This window comes from Oncorhynchus keta, chromosome 24 (genome assembly GCF_023373465.1).
Source record: "Oncorhynchus keta strain PuntledgeMale-10-30-2019 chromosome 24, Oket_V2, whole genome shotgun sequence".
In the NCBI taxonomy this organism is placed as follows: Eukaryota; Metazoa; Chordata; class Actinopteri; order Salmoniformes; family Salmonidae; genus Oncorhynchus; species Oncorhynchus keta.
In genome coordinates this window covers 40,436,423-40,452,870 of record NC_068444.1, presented here as the reverse complement: position 1 = coordinate 40,452,870, position 16,448 = coordinate 40,436,423, and the positions used below count along the sequence as shown (strand labels likewise).

The following is a 16,448-nucleotide window of genomic DNA, read 5'->3' as shown; positions in this document are numbered from 1 at the left end:
GCGATACATATGTTTGCAAGATGTGCAGTGCATGGGTCATCATTGAAATGGTAATAAGGGAGCTATCGAAATAAAAAAAGACGAGACAACTTTATTTAGCTCCCGCTCAACTGCCGACCATCTCACTGTACTTTTACAAAGTACTGAGGGACTAAATGTGCATATTTCTCCCTCTGTCTTTGTGTGTGCTTGTTTGTGTGTGACTGAGACACACGACAGCAACTATTGCAAAGTTGACAGGATAATTTAAGGCAATATATAAATTAGTCAAAGGACGCTGGTCAGAGTTGTGAGTGTCTGTTTGTGAGCGGCAGCTGTGCAGGTGAGATGTAGGCACCACGTCAAGTGTTAAAAAGATGGTGGGTTTTGTTTTGATGCAGCACTTCAGACATAATACACAACAATCACAGTTTAAAGAACATGTGCCATATTTTGGGCAATTAAGATCACTATTTAAGATGTTTGCTTTTGTTTTTCCTTTCTCATATTCAATATGACGGAATCAATAGTTTTTGAAGGCCTTGTTCATTTCCCATGTCTTATAATTTTGTGACAATGGAAGAAATATGGCTCATTTGCTTTTTATCTGCTGTTTGTAATCCATTGTATTGAACTCCATCACAGTTTAAATAAAAACGTTAAATTGCATTTTCATTGCAAAATTCACCATACATCTTTTCATGAATTTGAATACATTTTCAACTGTAATTGCATAGAATTATAATATAAAATTATACGATTTTCAATATCACTTGCAACAAACTACAACGAGTAAAATATAAAAACTCTCAGTGACTTTTTGATACTAATGCTTATAAACATTGAACCTGAGAATCCTATTCATCCTGAGTGTCTGCATTGTGTGGTTTCGCCACCCCTGGTGTTTAAAGGAGTGTGAAAGACACCGTTTGTGGGGAGGAGGTTGGTTGTGTGTGGCTGATAGTGTGTTGGTGGAGGATAAGTACACCGACGGCTGGAGAACAGCTGTGGGGGGGTTGCCCCAATCTGGCGTTGCCCAGATGCTGGGCCCAGGCCTGGAGCCCATTCAGACCCTGGGCAGCTTTGCATTAAACAGTGTTCCTTCCGCATGACTTAGTGCCAATGCTGCGGTGGCCCTGGTGGCCCTAGGAGGTGCCCCGGGAGGCCCTGACCCTTTCACACCCAGGGCCAGCCACCCACACTGGGGACCGGAGGGGCTTGATTAGCACCTTACCTGACTCTCCGAGGAGCCAGCGTCTTCCCCCAGGAGCTCGTTCCGCACGTCATCACTGTAGGCGATACGTGACCTTTTCTGCAGGAGGAAGAGGAAGGAGAAGAAGATGAAGAAGAGGAGAGAACAGAAGAGGGGAGAAAGAGAAAACAGCAGGGGGGATAAGCCTTAGTGGAGTTGTCTTGGAAAAACATAACAGGCATTTCTTAAGCACGAGAGCCCCCTAATGGACCCGACTGTCAAAAAAAGGCAATGCACCTGCGGTTGTGTGTGTGCACACTTGCGAAGTGATCTAGCACCACTGAAATTGTAGAGATGTCCTCCTTTCCCACTTAAATAAACACAATCTGAAGAATAAAACCAACCACGGAGGGCTCTGGCACAGGGGCAGGGGCGGAAGATGTACAAGGAAAGTATCACTCGTCAGCGCTAAATCTTTTCTGGGGGCTGTCACTGCTGTCAGCACAGTGCAGTGGCAGGCTCTGTGATAATGCCGATACTGGGACTTAGACAGGGAATAATTCATCACCCATTGGCGTTCCATCAGATTTGGGATCCCTCTCCCTCTCCTCTTCAGAAGGGGTGGGAGAGGGAATGCCATGCCCCCCCCCCCAAAAAAAATGACAAACACTCTTCAGTGTGCCACCTCCGATGCTGAAGGAGCAGGCCCTGTGTAGAGCTTGTTTACAGACACCAACAGAAAAAGCGCCCGCTTCAAATGCCCTCCAAACTAAATACACAACAGCGGAGAAAGAGAAACTGTTTACTAAGCCTCCTCGTCTTTTCTTCTCTTTCTGCCTTGAAAGGACTTTGTGTGGGCAGTGTGGGGAGAGCCAAATCACCAGGAAATATGGGCCTAAAACTTGGTACATCTATCCTAAGATCTTTCGAGACCCCTGCTTTTGCCAAATATTTAGTCTATTTCCTGTTTAGAATTTGTAGTTAGAAGTTCAATTTAAAAATCACATTGTTTAACAAATATAGTAACAGTGCTACAGTATTTTTGAAGAAATAAGAATCAAATCTCTAATCATTCATTGAAATAAAGTAGAGAAAAATATATAAATATATGTGTCACCACGTTTTTTTTTTTTCCCCCGTAAATTTGACCAGTGAGTGGAAAGCCATCAGGGAAGTGATTTGTGTTGTTATTGTGACAGTGAGGGACACAGCCACAAGAGTAATTACCGAGTTGTCTGGGAAGCTGATTGACCAGGGCGACAAGTGAAAAACCATTAGACAAAGAGAAGCCCCCAAACAACACACTTCACAGGCATCAACTGAGCCACGGGGACCTGTGCTAACCACCGAAGAAGGAATGACTGCGGGGAACAGCGGAATTCACAATGACCCAAATCAAAAACACAGCACCGCCATAGAACACGTACAAATACAATCGAATGCCTTCACAATCCAGATGACAACATTTGCATCATGAAGTGTTAATACCTTTTTTTTGCGAGCATCAACTGTACCCCCCTCTTTGAACAATCCATTTTTGCAAACAAAATTATTCAAATACATCATTAAGAAATTTTGGACAGGATTAATTCTACTCCTAACTGGAAGTACAATTAGCCTTTCTTCCAAATGTGCAGGTTATGACAAAGTTAAGGCATGCTGTTAGTGTGAGTACAAAGACAAACATCAATCTGGAACAGGCAGACAGCGTAGAGTCATGTTTTGCCGGGATAACACCCACATCTCATTTGAGTGGAGCGTCATCTTAAAGAGCCGCAGTGTAACTTAGGGGAAAGACGGGTTGCCAGTAATTGAGACTAGAAGCCAGGAAGAAGGCTTGATTTTGAGTATGCAGAGCCTGACGTCTTCTTCAAACCCCGCACAGTTTTTGGGTATTTCTAAATAGCTGTTTGTTACTGCCAAGAGTATCAACAGTTTCCACGATGAACGCAGCACAAATAAGAGAGAAAATAAAAAGAACTGCAAATGCGACTGAACCAAAGACTACTGCTCCCTACCCATTTACTTTTTTGGTTTGAATCCCCCCTCCGGAACCCCCCATAACCCTTAGAGTGATTATTCCCTTTTCATTTGATGTAAAACAAGAGCAGCTGTGCAATATTGACTGCCTCACCCATTGATAGACTTTGATTACCGGTTGGGGTGTTATGCAAATAAGTGCACCTCAAACAGCTATCTTCATTTGATAATGTTTTGTCATGTGTGACTTTTGAGATCACACCAGTGAGCATCATTTATTGAGAAATATCTATATATTTGATCAGGGTATATCATGGGCTATAATTACTAAGGTTGTTCCAAAAATTGCACACAAAAAAGGTCTAAATAGTAGTTATTTCAAAGAAAAAAGAAAACCCCCAAAAGAACTGTTCAGAAAGACAATGTCGAAAGTTTCTCATCCTAGTTAGTGTGTTGAAGATGGAGCGGGAAATGTTTTAAATGACTAAAAGGAACATGAAACCAGGCGACGAGGCTTTGTAATCTAAAAAGAATGAGCACGTTCATAAGATACCTTATTGCCATAGAAAATACATCTTTCTTTATCCTTTCGAAAAGGTCTTTCTTTTGTCACTTTTTCTAATCTTGGGTGAGACTTTGCTTCTATTCCCGGAAGCACAAAAGTACAAAGATACATCTTTATGCAAAGTGGCCGTCTTCTTTAAAAATAATAAAAAAACTCCACACATAATTCGTCACATGCGAGACGGAGGTTTTGGTGTCCTGTCAAAAAACACACACGTGTCTAACCTCTGTTGACATCGATGGGAGAAGAAAGAGTTTCTTCAACCCATCCAAACATAATTATATATGCATGCATAATAACTCATACTGTAAGATATGCTAATTAAGAACAATATCAGAGCTGGAAATTATATTCATGCAATTATGACACAAATATAAAAGTGTTTTTATACCATTTCTGTTTACATACCTGCATGAGTGACTAGATATATACATATCATTACTTTTAAGTAAAATAGTAATTCTGAACAAACAAATCACAACCATTACTTCACTTACATGAACATTAGGCTGAAGTGGACAATAATTTCAACACCCTTGGTTTATACACCCAATTGACATTAGTCGCCTTTAAAAATGTTTTCAAAAGTTCTCCTCTTAAAACTATCAGAACCATTTCAACCAAATAAACTGATCTTCATAGGTAAACAAGGTTGTTTTTTTTTGGGGGGGGGGGGGTCCCAACTAGCCTCCCTCTCTCTATACCCGTTGCAACAAGCGACACAAGGGCGTGCAAATAATTGTGGTGCCTGGAAAGCTGAAAAACATAAACAGTTCATTAGAAGGGATATAAAAGGCGTAAAAATACCCAGGGGCAGGGTGTAATGAGGGGCCCTGAAGTTACTCTGCAGACGCTTTTTCCTCCACTTTTCCACTCATTCTTTTCATCCCGAGCACACGGCTGGTGGCGTGGCGTGAAGAGTAATTAACCATATTGAATTTACAAAAAGTGTGTTTCATTACATCTTTCTCACCAGTGGGAGAGCGGCAGGCCATTTACAACAACAACAAAAAAAGTACTTAAATGGCACTTTTTCCACGACTCGGTGTCAGCTTCAAATGGTCATTTAACCTTTCATTTGCTGCTAATCAGCTCCACATACTGTTGAAGAGGAATAGAAACCCGGTCGAAAATATCCATCAACTATAACACTCAATCATTATGACTGTATTGTTATCATTAATACCACTACTATCCTATCAAAAACCGTAGTAAAACATGGACACAACGTCGACAAAAAGAAAAACCACAAGCGCACAAAAACTGAAAACGCGACATCACTTCCTAGTTCCTATTATTGTGTCCCTGTGATATGTTCTCAGGTGATAGTGGCTCTGTTCTAGTTCCCCAGAAGCGGGGCAGAGGTGGCGCGGCGTTAAAAAGGAAGCAGAGATCTTTAAGCAGACAGAAGTATCACAACAGCATCTTCAATAATGCATCTCATCCTGGCAGGGGGTTTAACACTCCACTGGCACAAAGAACAGCTCTCTCACACACACACACACACACACACACACACACACACACACACACACACACACACACTTGTTGTTTTTGTGTCACCTCCTCTCCTTTAAGACAAACAAATTGGCAGAGGTTGTTCAATTAAGTAAGTGCTTCTTTTTGGTGCATTTGCTACATTATCAGATAAAGGCAAGCGGCGACAATTGAGATTGTCACAGGAGGGGTTTTCTGTGCCTTTGTTTTGATTTGGAGTTTCATCAAATCCACTACTCCTGTCTATCATCAGAGGGAGTGTGTACTTGTGTGTATGTGTTTATGTGGAATAAAGGGCCTTGCAAGCTTGTGTGTGTGCGTGCGTGCGTGCGTGTGTGTATGAGAAACCTCCTTCAGAAATTGTCTGTATGTGTGTGCACGTTGTGTGTGTGTGTGTGAGCGCGCACTGGCCTGTGTGTTTTCTTAATATGACTGCAACAGTAGTAGGGAACCTAAGCCGTAGATATCAGCACGGGGCCTCATTAACGCACAGGTTGGTGCTTTTGTGGCTTTAACACACAAGGCATTGTGTTTCACAGCCATGAAAAGACTAAATGAATCTCACCCGCGCTACAACAGAAACACAACTAAACTCAAATGACCAAGGAAAACAATAGCAGAGAAGCTATAAACACATTTAAACTGGACTGAGGGTGGAGGAATTGTCCCATATGACAACGTGCACTCAATCCATTTCAAAAGGGCCTTCATGTCATTTCAGCAGGAAATAATATTACGTATGTCCATAAATACTAAATACATACAAGAAACAGATAACGAAGTGGGTCAGACTTGCACTTTCAACATTTAATGTATTACATTGAAAATAATTTGTACTTTAACCAGGCAATATTGCACAATATTTATATAATATAATATTACATCATATTATGTTACAATATGTCATATCATGTCATATTGTGTTGTAAAAATGTGATGTTAGGCGATAGCCTTTGTTTAATGGTATATTGTTATGACGGGGGTCTTTTACTCTTCCACCACTGTAATACGTGCGCTAGATTTTCCTGTCAAAGTCGTTTCTATTGTTTAAGTAGAGCCGAGATCAGTCAATAAGCCTAACGACTGTACCCGCAAAGCAAGAGGGTGAGCGAGAGAGGAGGAAAAAAACGATCGCAACTGAACTCTAAACAAAAGAGCAAATTCAAGGGGCTTTGATTGAAGAAACGGCATATACTTTTTGAAGGCCGGGGAATCGTCTCACAATGGTTATTTCTTTAAGGCATGAGGGCCGATTAAACCCAATATTAAAATACGGAAGCAGTTCTAATGAAAAATCAAAAGCCTGGCTTCTTACCCCCTCCCCCCCCCCGTTCTTTCTCTCTGGCTCTCTCTTTCTCCTCTTCTCTCAATACATGAATCCCGGGTTTTATGAGGGAAGAGGGAGAGGAGAGTCAGGCCCGGGCGTCGGTGGTGCAAACACACAGACAGCGGTGCAGAAATCAATAGAGGAGAGCCGTCGGGGAGGCAGACGGTCGAGAGGAACCAGAGCGGGGCCCGTTTGGATCACAACGCTGGCTTCTGGCGTGCAGTGGGGAATAAAAGTGGGCCTCCCCGGGTCAGCGCCAGAGAAAAAGGTGAGATTAGAGGGGAATGGATGAGGGATTTCGGGGAGGGGGGGGGCACACGGTACGGGATACCTGGCGAGCCAGGGACCAATCGGCCCATTAGCCTGTGGCTACCTACATATGGTTCACTGAACCCTCCACTGAGAATATTTTTTCTTTTCTTTTGCGTGAATCTGTCTTTCTTTTCTTTTCTTTTTTTAAAAAGAAGACCTTCACTTTTAACCCTTTCTCCGAATTGGAGAGTGTTCTCTTTTGACCTCGATTTATGATTCATCGTTGTTTGATGTCTATTCTCTGAGTGTTATCTAAAAAAGGTAGAAAGTTAGACACAAAGGACGAGATGTGGGCCCATATATCGTTGGACTGCTATTGTTTGTGCGTGCGCGCCCAACTGCATCCGTCTATGAAAATGCACAGAAGACTTCCTCTGTCCCTCGCCTTTCTTCGGAGTAACGTGGCCATTGTCTGGACTGAATGGCTCCAGGCTCCCTTATTACCATAAGAATACAGCAGCACGCATAGGGGCTTAGTCACATCATTAACTCTATATATCTATGTATACTGTCTTATTCCACTGATCAAACCACATTCAAATGCAGATGAGGTCCGTAGGTCCCTTCCAGCAGAGCCATTCCAACATGTGCCCTTGTGAACTTCCCTACACATTTCCCGGCTCGATGGGAATCCACCGATTTTGTGGCGGAATTCAGACCAGTTGTCCGAACTATGAGAAATGGCCAATTGAGGGTTGATGGGGGTCTTGTTCACCTCTTTCAAATGGATTTCAACAATCCATAGAAAGGACACAGCCAACAACGTCAGATACTTATCCTAAGAGTAAGTGTGCAGTTAAAGTTCGCCAGGGCATTGGGCTAGTCTAAGGGCACATTCATATTATAAACACAGTGCAAGCAATATGCATGTGAATACCTGTCTCATTAATGTTTGGAGTAACTGCTACAGGTTGGCAGGCGCACAATGCAGTAATTCCATATGGATATACTCACTTCATCGATTCCGCATGTATTACAACACATAGGAAACCATCTTAGCACTAGGTTTTTAACTACTCACATGAGTAAGAATTTCATTCTAAGCTTAATTAAGAGTTGAACCAAAACCTATAAACCACTGAAATCAAATGACAAGATATGAAGTGATTTACAGATTAGGCTATACTTTATTTTACAGTCCACTTTTCACCAGGCATTTAGCTTAGCAATTACAATGACCTAATAATCGCATTTTTGGTTTCCTTGGAATTATAAACAAACAGCCCTTTGTACCATTTGCTATTGGGAGTTGAAATGTTTTGTACCAAAAAGTATATATGATCAATTAACTTCTTACCAAGTAAATACCAGCTGAAGCAAGACTGTGAAATGAAGGGAAACCCTGAATTCTGACTTAAATCACAATTTTATCTATCGACCATGTGATGTCAATAAATTGTGTAAAGATGTAAACACAAAAAAAGTACAAATAAGTGCATCAGAAGCCAAATAAAACAGAAGTGTTTAGTTTCACTGTGGGTGCGAGTTGATGCTCTGATGGCGACCAACCTCTGGGATAAATGAACAAATCCTTAATTCATCCTCTACAGTGTAATTTTGATCAAGGCCACAGCGAGATTCCTCCGCAGGCTTCAAAACCGGCCGAGAAACGACAAAATTGTCGGTCGCAAAGACCAAAAGCAGTTTATTTTTCTTTTGTATGCTCCCCATTAGAAGCACTTAAGCAAGAGCAAGAGAAATGCAATTCGATGGGGGAAACTTTGTTTCCATTAACAGATTTCATCGCAGGGTAAACACATTGAGCTAACTGGGAAAACCCACTGAGTGTCAAGGAAAACTGTAGATGTCAAAGTTCTCCCTTTCTTTCCCGCTCTCTCTCCAGACTCATTTCTTAAAGCCCCCCCAAAAAAAGAGGAAAAAGCCCCCCCGAAAAACAGAGGAAAAACACAAGCCTACTAGATGCATTCATAATGCATTTCATAAAAATTTCATGACTTTTACATACTTAAGCCAGTCTGGAAAAAATATAATAATCTGTCACCTTTTCAAGGCCCTCTTGTCAGTGCATCACTTGGGTGTGGGTGTCACGTGTCAATTCAGGTTTACACTGGTGCGTGGAACAGGTTTGAGGCCCTGAAACAAGGGCAAGGACAGTACTGGGATGATTGGGGAGTGGATGGGGGGGGTGATATTATATCCCCATGTTTTTATGTTTCCCCCTTATTATCTTTAGTCCCCTCTCAGTCAAGTCACTCAATCAAATAAGCCCCGAGGACAGAGAGGACCTGCGAGGCCCTTACTCCAGGCAGACATGTCTAACAGCACTGATCACTGTCAGTGGGAGGGTGACTTTCTCTGCTTTGGAGAGGACCCCAAGATAAGCGAAAGGAAATGCTCGCTTCAATGAATAATACAAACTACAAGACACATTCACACACATACAAATGTAGGATCTTAATTTGAGCGAGTTTGATACAGCAGGAAAATAACCTAGCATCAATAGGAAAAGTGAATTATAATGAGGACTGTAATTAATGGACATTTTTGAAGGGGTTGATAGATTTTTAATAAGGTCTGAAACAAGTCTGAAATTTCAGTGGAAATTAACTTCAGAAGCCTTTTTAAATCTCAAATACACTACAAGTTTTAATGCAACAGAGTGATCAAATTAAGATCCTACATCTGTAATACAGTGCCTTCAGAAAGTATTATATCCCTTGATGAATTCCACATTTTGTTGTGTTAAAGCCTGAATTCAAAATGGATTTAATCGTTTTGTTTTTTTCCTCTCACCCAAATCGACACACAATCCCCCATAATGACAAAGCAAAGGCAAGTTTAGACATTTTTGCACATTTATTGAAAATTATATACAGAAATATCTAAATTTACATAAGTATTCACATCCTTTTGCTATAACATGCCAAATTTAGCTCAGGTGCATCCAATTTCCTTTGATCATCCTTGAGATGTCACTGCAACTTGGAGACATTTGAATTGTTTGGACATGATTTAGAAAGAAACACCTATATTTAGGTCTCACAGTTGACTATAACCATGCTGTCCAAGGAACTGTCTATAGATCTCCGAGATTTGTGATGAGGCATAGATCATAGAAATGTATACAAATATTTCTAGAGCATTGAAAGTTTCCAAGAGCATAAAAAATATATATTGAACTATCCAGACTCAAAGTAATGATGGACTGTCGTTTCTTTTTGCTTATTTGAGCTGTTCTTGCCATAATATGGACTAGGTCTTTTACCAAATAGGGCTATCTTCTGTATACCACCCCTACCTTGTGACAACACAACTAATTGGCTCAAACGCATTAAGGAAAGAAATTCCACAAATGAACTTTTAACAAGGCACACCTGTTAATTTGTAAGTCGCTCTGGATAAGAGCGTCTGCTAAATGACTTAAATGTAAATGTAAATGTTAATTGAAATGCATGCCAGGTGACTACCTCATGAAGCTGGTTGAGAGAATGCCAAGAGTGTGCAAAGCTGTCATCAAAGCAAAGGGTGGCTACTTTGAAGAATCTAAAACACATTTTGATTTGTTACACTTTTTTGGTTACTACATGATTCTATATGTGTTATTTAATAATTTAATAATAATTTCATAGTTTTGAGGTCTTCACTATTATTCTACAATGTAGAAAATAGTAAAAATAAAGAAAAACCCTTGAGTAGGTGTGTGAACTTGGCCGGAGCTGTATATTTACCCATTTTGAATTCCAACTGTAACTACAAAATGTGGAATAACTCAAGGGGTATGAATACTTTGACGGCGCTGTACATACCATTGAAGACAAATATGTGTAAGAGAATGTAGGAATTGATGTACCAACAGTGCATTATTCACACATCATTGACAAATGAAAACTGATTTATTACAATCATGAATTGTTATATCGCTTTGACCACAGCAATTGGCTGATTATCACACTGACAGAGAACACTGTACTGCAATTTCTCAATGCTTCAGTTCCTCATGTCTCCCGGGTAAGAGAACCATCACAACACTGTTGGAGGAACCAGGACTCTTCTCCCCTTCTGGCGACTCAGTCCTTCACCCTTCCACCACCACCATAAACACTCTCCCAACAGGGAGACCGTAGAGGTTGGTCTATTAGAGGCTTGCAAGCCCCATCTTTGTGTCTAAAAAAGGAGAAGTCTTTCTACTCCGTCAATCCACAAGAAGCTCAGGAAGAGCTGCTGTGTAGAACAGCTTCGAAAATGAAAGGCAGAATTCATAAGCAGAGAAAAATATTGGATTGTTTACATCTTAAATCTGCACTGGGCTCTGAGGAAAGAGAGAGAGAGAAAAATCCCCTAAAATGCCAAGAAATATGATATTTTTAATCAGGATGTGTGGCTGGACTTTGGCGCTATTGATGACTTGTTAAATACGGAACACATAAACACTAATCTGTATTAACTCCTTAATGGTACACAACGAAGACAAATGTTTTAGGGAGGACAAGCGCAGACGAGCCAATTTAAGGGGATTTATAGTGTCTAACATCCAACTAATGTTGGTCTGTCATGTCCTGTTTGTAGAAGTCGCTGTAATGGAGGATTGGGTACAAATGACACAGAACCTCCCAGCTGGATTACAAGGACGTTGTGCCATGACCAGCTAAGTACAGTGCTTGTTCAATATCCCGTCAAACCTATATGTAATACCATAATTATTAAGCATCTTCGATTTAAGTGAGGAATTCTGGATGACGCTTAAACTAGATATATTTTGAGAAAGGACAGCAGGACATTCCAATAAAGTGGCTTTACAAACCTTTGGTGACAGTTTTTTCTCCGTTACATTCCTAACAGAGCCCATCAAGATAGTTCTCCTGAAGTTAAGTACCAAAGTTCTACAGTCTCCTTGACCACGAATGAAGATCTCATTAATACACTAGTAAATGTACCATGGACAAGTTGGTATGTCTTTCCTTCTTCAATCCCATATTGAAAAAAAGAAGGAATGAGCCAGTTCTATGCAGGCTATAGATTTAATTAAACTAAAAAAATAATGTTTTAAGTGAGAAGCTGGTCTGAAACCGAACACTTTTTCATGAGCACCACAATGCCTACTTCGCCCATGCTCTACCAAGGTTTTCTAGCACACATTTTTTACATTCTACTGCAGCTACAGTCAGGTCCAAAATGATTGGGACCCTTGATAAATAATGAGCAAAAATACTTATGAAAAAAAAAAAAAGACAAAATACTGAGCTGTGTGTGACTCGTTTCAAGAAACTAGGCATAATTCGCGCGTCACTACTTCACAGGAGAGCCATTTGAACTTAACTTTTTTTATTTATCAAAATTATATTTTTGCCAGAAATGCCTTCTGGAACATGTGAACTTTCATGTGCCTTAATAACAAACTTGTATGCCATCTGTTAATACGAATAAAACATTCTACATTTTCGAGCATAGTTGGTTTAACCACAGAAAAAGACAGCAACCAATCCGCTAGCCATGATTGGCTGCAATAATGAGTGAGCTGGACATGCCGAGAAATTAGTTTGGTCTGCCATGTAGCACGCTTCTGTCTATAACATGAGCTGGGCAGTATGTGTAGGTAATCGTTTCTAACGTGGCTTTATTGAAATATATCGTGTAGTAGAACTGCATAAGTGTTGCTCTCCACTTTCTGGAAGACCGAGTTTTGAAATGAGGAATGCACAGTGCATATAGAGAATGATATGTTTGATTGCAAATATGCAGACGGAGTCGAAAAGAGACAACGTCAGGCTTGTTGTATAAAACACCAGTCTCCGGATTACATCTTCAAACTAAGGGCAACCATGGTATCTGTGACAGAGAGGGAAAAGTGTCCATCCAAGTACATAACCAGTCAAAAGTTTGGACACCTACTCTTTATTTTTTACATTGTAGAAAAAAATAGTAATGACATCAAAACTATGAAATAACACATATGGAATCATGTAGTAACCAAAAAAGTGTTTAACAAATCTACATTTATTTTATATTTAAGGTTCTTCAAAGTAGCCATCCTTTACCATGATGACAGCTTTGCACACCCTTGGCATTCTCTCAACCAGCTTCATGAGGTAGTCACCTGGAATGCATTTGCTTTGCGCTCACTCTGGTACTCCTGATTAAATTCACGAACGCACCCGTAATATAAACCAGCTTTTAGTCTTGAACTCTTTGGTTGTTTAATACATGGCCTCAAATGTGAATCCTTAAAGAGATGGGTGTGGCTAAGAATTTAGACGGTGTGAACAATGCTGACAAAGCTCTCCAGTAGGTTAACCAAAATATTCAAAAAGGGCCATTTTCTCAAAAGTGAGGTTACAAGTTTATCAACTTTCAAAGCAGAATACTTTCCCATTGTTCCTCAACTGCAATGTATGATATACAATTTATTTTTAGGTTCCGAGTTTCTACTTTAATCCAATGTAGAAAAGAACCACTTCAACTTTTACTACGTAAGATCGAATCGAGCTGGTCGGTCACATATTGTATGCTCCAAAACACTTATACATTTGCTCAGATAAAAAGCTTCCATTTAACAATACATTTTTTTCAAACAAATATATGGGTCAAAATTATTGGCACCCGTTTTCAATACCTCACCCTGCGAGGATAACAGCACTGAACCATTTCTAAAAACTTGTATAAGATTGGAGAACACATTAGACCATTCCTCCATACAGAATCTTTCCAGATCCCTGTTATCATTCATCTGCGCTTAGAAATGGTCAGTTAACCATTTATGTATGGATTTTGTATGCTTGGGGTTATTGGGGTTTGGGGTTATTGTCTCGCTGGAAGATCCAAGTTCATGATGCCGTTGACCTTAACAAGGGCCCCAGGACCAGTGGAAGCAAAATATAATTCTTAATTTCTTAACTCATCAACATGCTTTTAGTCTATCCAGATTCCCAGATATTTCTAAGCGTGTATACGATCAATTATTTAAAAAAATATTTAACCTTTATTTAAGTAGGCAAGTCAGTTAAGATCAAATTCTTATTTACAATGACGGCCTACACCGGCCAAACCCAGACGACGCTGGGCCAATTGTGCGCTGCCCTATGGGACTCTGAATCATGGCCGGATGTGATACAGCCTAGATTCGAACCAGGGACTGTAGTGACGCCTCTTGCACTGAGATGCAGTGCCTTAGACTGCAGTGCCTTAGACTGCGGCGCCACTCGCGAACCCTCCAAAGTACGTATGCATAAATCATCAGATACATGATTTGGAAAATAACATATACTTGGTTTTAGTTGCATTAAGTTTTCTATGGGGAAACAGAAGTTGGTAGGCTGTGGGGGCAATAGCATTTACCACAGTGTCATCTGCATATAGGTGAAAGCATACATTTTTTAAAAACAGATAAACCAATATTGCTAACGGAAATAGTGAAAAGAAACACCCTTAGTCGTGTCCAGAGAACCTGATTCAAAGTCATCAGTAAATACACACTGCATTCTGTCCTATAAATACCTTTCAAACAAGCTACACACAGCTTGGTCCAGGGCAATTTATGAAAGCCTATGAATAAGTAATGAGTAATGTTTTAGATAGCCCAATAAAAAGGGCTGCAAAGTGTTTCTTACTATCCAAACAATTAAGAACATAATTTAAAACCAAAGAAGAAGCAGAGATGGTGCTATGACCTGGTCAGACATGACTGATGTACATTTAGAATACATTTTGTCGTTAAAAAGGATCTAAAATGTGTATTTTACAAGGATTCTTGAATTTGGAAATGGGGTAAAATGTACTTTGGTCACACGGATCTACACATTTGTTAAGGGGGAGTATATGGGCCATATTCCAGACCCTGGGGAAAGTGCCAGAAAAAATTGTAAGGTAAAAAAAAAATAGTTTAAAAAAATTCTGAAAAGCTGCAGGAAGTAAGGATCATGCAAATTAGCCCCAGTGGATTATTATACAAATATCTATCTGTATACACACACATTCATATATATACACACATACAATTGAAGTCAAAAGTTAACATACAACTTAGCCAAATACATTTAAACTCAGTTTCACAATTCCTGACATATAATCCAAGTAAAAATTCCCTGTTTTAGGTCAGTTAGGATCACCACTTTATTTTAAGAATGTGAAATGTCAGAATAATAGTAGAGAGAATTATTTCAGCTTTTATTTATTTTATTACATTCCATAGTCAGGTTTGTAAGGCCTCATTGCTCACGCACTTTTTCAGTTCTGCCCACAAATGTTCTATGGATTGAGGCCAGGGCTTTGGGATGGCAACTCCAATACCTAGACTTCTTTGTCCTTAAGCCATTTTGCCACAACTTTGGAAGTAAGCTTGTGGTCATTGTCCATTTGGAAGACCCATTTGCGACCAAGCTTTAACTTCCTGACTGATGTCTTGAGATATTGCTTCAATATAGCCTCATCATTTTAATTCCTCATGACGACATTTATTTTGTGAAGTGCACCAGTCCCTCCTGCAGCAAAGCACCCCCACAACATGATGCTGCCACAAATGTGATTCACGGTTGGGATGGTGTTCTTCGGCTTGCAAGCCTTCCCCTTTTTACTCCAAACCTGATGGTAATTATGGCCAAACAGTTCTATTTCTGTTCCATCAGGCCAGATGACATTTCTCCAAAAAGTCCCCATGTGCAGTTGCAAAAAGTAGTCTGACCTTTTTATGGCGGTTTTGGAGCAGTGGTTTCTTCCTTGCTGAGCGGCCTTTCAGGTTATGACAATATAGGACTCGTTTTACTGTGGATATAGATACTTTTGTTCCGGTTTCCTCCAGTATCTTCACAGGGTCCTTTGCTGTTGTACTGGGATTGATTTGCACATTTTGCACCAAAGTACATTAATCTCTAGGACACAGCGCGTCTCCTTCCTGAGTGTTATGACGGCTGCGTGGTCCCATGGCGTTTATACTTACGTACTATTGTTTGTACAGATGAACGTGGTACCTTTAGGCATTGGGAAATTGCTCCCAAGGATGACCCAGACTTGTGGAGGTCTACAATTTTGTGATGAGGTCTTGGCTGATTTCTTTAGATTTTGCCATGATATCAAGCAAAGAGTTACTGAGTTTGAAGGTGGGCCTTGAAATACATGCCCAAAGTAGATGCCCTAACCGACTTGCCAAAACTATAGTTTGTTAAAAATAAATTTGTGCAGTGGTTGAAAAACACGTTTCAATGACTCTAACCTAAGTGTATGTAAACTTCCGACTTCAACTGTATGTATGTATATATATATATTTTTACATCAATCTTGCTCAAGACGTCTAGTACATCACAAGAGAAAGTTCTTGAAATTAAATCAAAGATTCACCAGAAATTGACGGAACTTCAATCGAGCAACTATAGGCTGGGAGAGGGGAAGCAGCTGACTGATTGGCCTGGGTCAATTAAAACACAATTTCTTTCAAATAAAACAAAAATGTATATTATTTTTTTTGCAAATGCAGATTTATTTTTAACGCAAAACCACTGTTGTGTGACTAAAGAGCTAAATATATATATATATATATATATATATATACACACACACACACACATACACGTCATCTGACCATAGCACCGGTTCCAATTCCATTTACCAGGCATTTATATTTGTTGGATGACATGAAAATAGAGCTC

General features: G+C 40.0%; 1 protein-coding gene across 9 annotated transcripts in view; it reads right to left on the bottom strand.

The window, feature by feature from the left end:
* LOC118357545 (vesicle transport through interaction with t-SNAREs homolog 1A-like) overlaps positions 1 to 16,448 on the bottom strand; it is a 169,716-nt gene that overhangs the window by 131,152 nt on the left and 22,116 nt on the right. For all 9 annotated transcript variants that reach the window (XM_035734742.2, XM_052478323.1, XM_052478322.1 and 6 more), the window contains exon 4: positions 1,214 to 1,291. In XM_035734742.2, coding sequence (XP_035590635.1) covers positions 1,214 to 1,291 — 78 coding nt within the window. The remainder of the gene's footprint in view (positions 1 to 1,213; positions 1,292 to 16,448) is intronic.